The sequence below is a fragment of the Notothenia rossii genome (assembly GCF_949606895.1).
Source record: "Notothenia rossii genome assembly, chromosome: 1".
Lineage (NCBI taxonomy): Eukaryota > Metazoa > Chordata > Actinopteri > Perciformes > Nototheniidae > Notothenia > Notothenia rossii.
This window is the reverse complement of record NC_136912.1, coordinates 86,034,718-86,042,207: the sequence shown is the minus strand read 5'-3', so window position 1 is coordinate 86,042,207 and position 7,490 is coordinate 86,034,718. Positions and strand designations below refer to the sequence as shown.

The window sequence follows — 7,490 nt, the reverse complement described above, 5'->3', positions numbered from 1 at the left end:
TTCCACACAAACCCAGCACACAACAGGGAGACTAAATACCTTAAACCACAACCAGGTGCCGGAAGTGAATAATTGTGGTGTAAACAAATGTAATAGAATAGAAACAATCAACAACAACAAAATAAGCGTTTTCTCTCCTACAGTGGGGATCAAACTCTCATTTATTTTCTGTCATACCTGAAATGAAAATGTCCTATAAGCAAACAGAGGTGTAGACATTTCCATTTCAATCTTGAGCTGCACCTATCATCACTTTACTGCGCAGTTACACCCCTCCAGCTCCACCCATTATGCACCTCTCCTCCAGGTTGCCTAGCGACGTGGCTCTGGTGATGTGTCCCCGCAGACTGCTCAGCTCACGCCCCACCTCCCTCCTCCACTGCTCCATCCTCCTCTCGGCTCCTGGACTGTGATCACTCCTCGATTCGGCCCGAGTCCTCCGCTCCTCACGCAGCTGCTGCACCTCCTCTGGAGAAGAACAGAGGGTTACTTTTAGGAAGAGATTTATTTTTCCCCCTTAGCAGCCTTGAGAACAAATCGGAATGATTTATTCATGTCTTTAATTATGGATGAACCCTTCTTTGATGAGTGTACTTTGCTTTTACAGACATTAGTAGTGGAGAGTGAAGGAAGACGGGAGGATTAGTAGGATATTAACTGAATGACACAGTGAAAAATAATTTGTAAACATCATTATCATAATTGTACATTTATTCACTTAGCAAACTATTTTCTACACCAACATAGATGGGAGGTACAAAACAAGCCACAGTAGATCTAGGATAGACAAAGATCAAACCTCTTTAATGAAAATAAATGAGACCTTGTCAGAAAAATGTGGTTATTTTTCTCACTTGTTCAATGAAATGTAAATCATGTTGCTTAATGACTCAGTGAGGCTTTTGCTATTAGTTCCACTCACGCTCTTATTATCTGAGATATACTAAATACAACTGATATTATGCAGAAGTCGGAGCAAAAATTGATAAAAGTTTATTTAATGTAAGCTCAACAACAACACAGTTGACCAAAAGTGTTTATAAGACCCCAAGGAAAAGAGGGAAATGGATAAACAAAACAAAAAGTTACATGCAGTTAAAGGCAAGGCAAGGATATTTTATTTATATGGCATTTTTCAGCACGTGGCGATTCAAAGTGCTTTGCAAAATAAAAACAAAAGACATTTAAGAACAAATACAGCATAAATACATTATTAAATGGCATTTAAAAACAGGCATAAAAAGCAAAGATAATGAAATTAAATAAATAAATAAACACAGCAGGAACAGAATACATGACTAAAAGGGATACTGTAAATTAAAAGCAGCGGCAAATAGATGCGTTTTTAGTCTGGATTTGAAATTAGGAAGTGTTTCAGCGGACGTGCACGATTTGGGCAGTTTGTTCCAGATTGTTGGGGCATAACAACTAAAAGCTGTTTTTCCATGTTTAGTTGTTATTCTCGGAACAGAGACCCGACCCATTTTAAGGGAAGTAAATTAAAGTGTGTTTAAATTATTGAAGGACTGAGATAATTAAAACAGAAGGAGGATTAAGTTAAATTGAAAGGATTGATAATCATTTTGTGTTAGCATATTATAATAATTACTTTCAACAATAGACAGGACTCAGGTGTTGATGTGTTTGCGGGGGGATAATGTGACCCGGTATAGAATGATGTAAGAGGTCATGGTCAGTAGGTTACCTTGTAGTGTCTGGACGTCACATTGTTGAGACTGTCTCTCCTTTTCCACGTCACGGAGTCTCTGGGTGAGAGACTCAATTGTCTTGAAACAAATTAAGAAAAACATGTTTTAATTCTGTCACTGATATCTCTAAACGCTCAGGGACCAGTTTATTAGGGACATCTGACAAGTGGTAACAAGTGACATGTAATGGTATACTTTCAGTTTTCTGACAATATCACAGTTTTTTAAACTTTAGTACGGTTTGAATGCAGAGATCAAATAAGAGGGAGAGGACTGAGTTGGACTTTTTTACAAAAACCAATGATTGCTTGACATCTGAATATGCTAAATCAAATCAAAAATAGTGACATTCATAAAGTCATCCACAGTAAACTTGAGAGGATTTAATCCTGCTCCATGTTGCTTGGCTAGTGGTTCCTCTGTGCCAAATTTCTAACAACAGTAATGTAGTCTAGTACAACACCACTGTAAAATACAACCTCAACATCAAAAAGTCATTATATTCTGAAATTCCCAACATAATCAACAAAAACCGAGTAGTATAAAGTTGGTCGTGCTAGATTTGAATGGTACAGCCGTTGTATTAGATTGTCCAGGTGTACATAAGGAAGTACCCACTGAGTATACATGCCATAATATTTGCTACTTTGTGGTAACTGTTGGATTTTGCACACTTGGATTGATTAAACAAACATTCACACACCTGGCTCTGTATCTGTAGCTGTGACTGGATGGCAGCGAGGTCTGCCCACTGAACTGTGGGACCATGAGAGGGAGAAGGATGGCGGAGCAGGGGGGATCGAGGAGGAAGAGCAGGAGGGCCAAAATCTGAACCATGAAGCTTCTCCCTGGTTGGAAACAAATCTGTAGAGGAAGAGGCATGTCAGGTTGAGACTGTGAGAGTTCAAACCAGTGTCCTTCAGCAAGTAACACTCACAAAAATGTCCCTTTTAGTCATATAAAGAAACTGACAATAGCTAACCCACCTTCTCTTCCTTTAGCAAATTTCCCTGGTGACGTCAGTCTCTCCTGTGAACACATAAAAACAATTTAAGAGCATTAGGGAATTACCAAGTTGAGAACCACTGCTATAGACTTTTTCATTCATGGAGATTGCTGCTGTTGTTTTATACTGCTTTGTTTGACACATTTTGACTATAAACCTCTGTTTAAAAAGATGAAGTTGTAAATTCACAGAGGTAAGGTTGAGTGTCCTTATTTGTACTTGAGCCAGTCATGCCTGTAACTACAAGGACCTTGGGTTAAGCCAAGACTCACCAATCAATGTAATAACAAGACAATTGAACTTGTTTCAGAGAATTTCTGTCCTAAAAACCATATGTTCTTTGCTTGCGAAGATTTATAAAAAAAATGTAGTTATAAGATGTTGTCCATGAACCCTTTTACTCTAACAGAAAGAAAGGCTTTTTTCACATCCTTTGCTCTTTGTCAAAGTGGCAATTGTGATCTTCTAGTGGAGCGTCACTGCCATCTACAGATCAAACCAATAATGACAATTACCAGCAGATCACAGGCTCTCTTAAGTTGAATAGGTTACTCCTTTTACTGATGCACACAAAAAAAAGTGTATTTTATTTCCAGCTAGATCATTAAGGTAAGGCAATCTGAATCTACTTACCCTCATCTTTGCAACGCTGCCATCAGCCACTGACAGGATAGAACTCAGCTGAGTGTCCCAGTTCATGTCGGTATTAACCTAGAAAGAAATGCATCAAGTTGTCAATACACGCTTCATTCATCAGCATTAGTCAGTTAATTTTGTTATCCTTGGCGCAATTCTTTTGTGGCCTGACAGTGACATTGCAACATCAAAAACCACTTTGGGATAGTGAGACAGTAACTTTAGACTTAGACTGGCTTTGTGGCTGGGCTGTGAGGTAACAGCCTATAGAGATCTCTGACACTCTGATGGGGATTAGGTTACAGCAGGGGTTGACATTTGTTTTTGCATGTTTGTAGTGATGCTTATTAGCTGGCAAAAATGTGCAGGCTGTCTGACAATGCAAGGAGCCTACATTGGTCTCCAGAATGAGTCTGAAGTGTTTTATGATGTGGACCTGGTCAAATATTCTCTATATGAGAAAAAACAACCCATTTTTGCATTTCCAAAACGGATGAATCTTTCCTAAATCTGAAACTGTGTTTTAAGGAATATCTGGCTTCCCCAGGATGATCTAATCCAGATTTTAACAGTAAAGGTTTTTGATTGAGACATGATACAATTTGGTCTAGATATGAAAATACAATGGATTACCTCATTTTTGTCTATTTAAAAAAGGGTTTTCTTCAGACAGAGTTGAGACTTCACGTAAAATGTCTAACAAGGGCTTAAAAAAACAGAGGATCGGTTGCCCAGCAATGTATTTTAAGTTTTTCTTAACTTTTCACTTAATTATTCCTAATCGTGACCTGCTAAATTTAGCCTCGTATCTTCAGGACATTGGGGAATATTTTGCCATCTTTAAGGATCAGTTACAGAAACAAACAGAAGATACATGTAAAAACCAAGGACACTAAGCAGGGTTCCCAAAACAAACCAGTCATGATAACGCGAAGGGGGCGTAGCGACTATAAAAAGCCTCTGATTTAACCGAAGCTAATTTCAGTTAGCAGGTGACTGACAGCGTTTATAACCTTGTTGTCTTGGTTGGAAAAATAATGACTAATCGTTTCTTATACACTTAGTGAGTCTTCTTCTGATTATAACATGCAAACTGGTCGCTGAGAAGAGAATAGTTAATGTCAAAGGAAAACAATACAAATGTTTAGGTTAGCTGGCTAGTCAGGCTAACGTTACTCACAGAAAATCTTGCGACTCCACTTTTAAATCCAGGAGCCCATAACGGCGACGTGATTGCGTATGACGTAGCCGCGTGTTGACTTCTGGGAATTGTAGTATATGGTGACCAGCACCATATAGATAGAAGAGATATTCTCTCTATATGGCGCTGATGGTGACTATTGTCTTTACCGGCAAAATAGGTAAAGAGCATCAATAGACTTTCTCAGAAACAATATACATTGTATATAATTATGTTGTCATTCCTTGTTAGAAGAGATTTTTTAAAGAAAAGGCAAGACAACTCTCACAACGGTTAATTAAAAAACACCATATCCCACAATCCAAAGCTTTGTATTGACATGCAGCAATGGCGGCTTCCACTGCCAATGTGGAAAGCATAACAGCACTGTTGGATAACTATTTATCAAAAGTTGGATTTGAAGTTCACCCTCTGAAGGTATGTTTGCACTTGTGTATTTCTTGATAGCCGGAAGGGCTTCAAAGTGGGAAAAATACAATGTAATGCATCTACCGTACTATACTGCCTGTGTTGTTCTCTGACTGTCCCAACATGTCCACAGGTCGGATGGTATAACTCTCTGCTTCCTCCCACCCTGCGCCTCGCTCACCCAGATGACTGCCTGGCTGTGGTGGTGCTCAGCACTCCTGCTTTGTTTGAACAAGCCTTCCTGCCCTTCATGGAGGAGAGGGGCTGCCAGGGACTGTCTGACCCCATAGACCAGTGTGTCAAACGCTGCGTGTCCTCTGCTGTGTCCCAGGTAAGTGGTGCAGCACAATTTTGACTAAAGGTATTTACTTATAAAGTTGCAGACTGCAGCTTATTATACCTGCCCTTTGTGCATAGCATGATCTAATAGGATACAGAAGCAGAAACCAAGGCAAAGTTCTAAACGTCTGATACATAAAAATAAACATATCTCAATTGTATTTGTTTATAACCAACTAAAATAGATATTTTTAAAGTGTTAATATTTGCCATTGCAGCAGACAAAACGAGTTTTTATGATCAGTTCAATTGGAATTTAGATATTTCCATGATCAGTTTGTGACCCCTCAATATGCCCATCTCCCCTCCCCGTCCTGCAGTGTTTCCCAGGACAGGAAGTGGATGTGAGGTACGATTATGAGCTGCTTCCCAGCAGGAAGCCGAAGTTCTTGGCACAGACTGCGGCTCACGTGTCCGGAGCAGCTTTCTACTACCAACAGTCTGATGTAAAAGACCAACCCTGGGCTGAAAAAGTAACGCTATTCAATAATGAGGAATCTAAATGTTTAAGTCTTATTACACTCTTGTAGTGCAATGTTTCCATTCTTAGCTTTCCCCCTCTCTTACTCGCAGAAGATGTTCGGAGTGTGTGTGCATCCGAGGTTCGGGGGCTGGTTTGCCATCCGTGCCCTGTTGGTGTTTGGAGGTGTGACGGTGGGCTCTGAGATGGTGCAGCCTCCTCCTCCTGACTGTGTGCCGTCCAGAGAGGGCAGGATTCAGCTGCTTGAAGACTTCAACTATCGCTGGCAGGTACAGGACCTCAGCACGGTCATCCATAAAACCTGAAACACACAACTTGAATGGACCACAGGGGAAACCAAACGCTTTAATGTCAGAGATCTCCAGACCGACTGCCTTTAGATTAGAGACCCCCAACTGTGGTTGTCCATGATCCGATATATGTCCGTTGTCTGTACTGTAGGTGCTGAGATGAGAATATAGATTTCAACATGATTTGTTCTATATTCTTTTATATAAGGACCTCACATTTTGCTGGATAAAAAAAGCAAGTGTTCTGTTTGAGGATAATGTGTGAAATATTTTACATGCAAGTAATTAATTATTTTATTCTGTTGATGAGTAATTTGTCTCTCGACTAATTTGATTTTGGTGGAGAGATATTGTTTGTGATTCTAAGCACATTTTAGACAACAACTCTAGGGTATGTTCTAATGGGTGTTCATCCTGTTATTAACTTTATGATGAATCAAATTTATTCAGAAATCTTTTCCATCGCCAGGACTGGAGCTACAGAGACATCGTCCGCCCGGTCCAGATCTACTCTCAGAAACAAAAAGACTACTTTGCAACTCCTCCTGCTGAGCGGTGTGCTCTGCTAAAGACTTGGGGTTTCTTTTCGAGGGAAAGCGATCAACCTGATCCAACATCAGACACAGAGAGTCAGGTGACCGGACATGGCTGAAACAGCTGAAGAGTGGAAGTATTGCAGATCCTCTCTGAGAACAAACCTCCACTGCTGAGCTTGTAAGGCTTTGCTGAAAACTTTTTAAGGTACGAGGGATACTTTTCAGGCACCTGCGCATGAACATCAACTGCTTTATGGCCTTCTTATTATGTGTTTCATCATAGTCTTCTCTACATTTGTCCACACCATTGAGAAAAAGCAGTTTCTAGCATCTGAAACAGGAACTTACTTGGATCTATGAATATGTTTTAAAAATTGGCGCAAAATTGGGTGCTGGTGCAAACTGTGTGAGTTTGTTTAAACCAATTATTTTGAGATATTATTTTTTAAAAGGAACATTTTACGTTCTGGTAAATGAACCCAAAGAGAACAGACACTCCTTCTGGAATATTACATTTGCTTATATTTTGAGGCCATAAAATAAACAAAAGATGAATGTATGACTCCACGGATCTTATTTTAACAAATATTATGTAAGGTTAGAGTCCTTATCTAGATTGACTAAAATCAGGAAACCAATCACACTGAAGAAGAAAAAAGGATTGCTTCCCCATTATACAAAAAAAAAGCAAACGTATCTTTTTTTATAAATACTGGTTGAATTTGTCCAAGTTTTGAGTTTTTCCTCTTGAGGTCTTTATCTTCAACCCATTATAATGTGGCCATTAACATTATTTTATTTTAACATAATGAACATTTATTCAGCAAATTACTGTCAGATTAAATAGGGGTTATGATAAAACAGAATTTTGCTTTGATGCTTTA

General features: G+C 39.3%; 2 protein-coding genes across 5 annotated transcripts in view; one reads left to right on the top strand and one right to left on the bottom strand.

Annotated features, from left to right (window-relative positions):
* The window catches only part of LOC307031608 (uncharacterized protein), a gene marked incomplete at its 5' end in the record, with an annotated part of 11,440 nt that extends 6,717 nt beyond the window's left edge, over nucleotides 1–4,723 (bottom strand). The window contains 6 exons of one of the 2 annotated variants that reach the window (XM_079668846.1): nucleotides 297–468; nucleotides 1,706–1,787; nucleotides 2,413–2,573; nucleotides 2,696–2,738; nucleotides 3,349–3,426; nucleotides 4,532–4,723. In XM_079668846.1, the coding sequence (XP_079524972.1) occupies nucleotides 297–468; nucleotides 1,706–1,787; nucleotides 2,413–2,573; nucleotides 2,696–2,738; nucleotides 3,349–3,426; nucleotides 4,532–4,723 (728 nt within the window). The other variant, XM_079668847.1, reaches the window with a different exon arrangement.
* An 8-nt stretch (nucleotides 4,724–4,731) lies between these two features.
* Nucleotides 4,732–7,165, top strand: mmachc (metabolism of cobalamin associated C). Of its 3 annotated transcripts, none has more exons than XM_079668878.1 (5): nucleotides 4,732–4,969; nucleotides 5,094–5,291; nucleotides 5,620–5,772; nucleotides 5,873–6,045; nucleotides 6,540–7,165. In XM_079668878.1, exons 1-5 carry the CDS (start codon nucleotides 4,880–4,882, stop codon nucleotides 6,637–6,639), a joined length of 714 nt encoding a protein of 237 aa, XP_079525004.1. In that variant the 5' UTR covers nucleotides 4,732–4,879; the 3' UTR covers nucleotides 6,640–7,165. The 3 variants fall into 3 exon arrangements, with proteins under 3 accessions (XP_079525004.1, XP_079525002.1, XP_079525003.1); XM_079668876.1 differs by having other exon boundaries at nucleotides 5,873–6,049; XM_079668877.1 differs by having other exon boundaries at nucleotides 5,873–6,049; nucleotides 6,521–7,165.
* The last annotated feature ends 325 nt before the right edge of the window (nucleotides 7,166–7,490 follow it).

What these genes read in the sequence shown, in the direction of transcription:
- mmachc (XM_079668876.1), top strand. Translation starts at nt 4,880, where the DNA reads ATGGCGGCTTCCACTGCCAATGTGGAAAGCATAACAGCACTGTTGGAT. An exon ending in TTGAAGTTCACCCTCTGAAG is followed by an intron (nt 4,970 to 5,093) that starts GTATGTTTGCAC and finishes ACATGTCCACAG; the next exon opens with GTCGGATGGTATAACTCTCT. An exon ending in ACTTCAACTATCGCTGGCAG is followed by an intron (nt 6,050 to 6,539) that starts GTACAGGACCTC and finishes TTCCATCGCCAG; the next exon opens with GACTGGAGCTACAGAGACAT.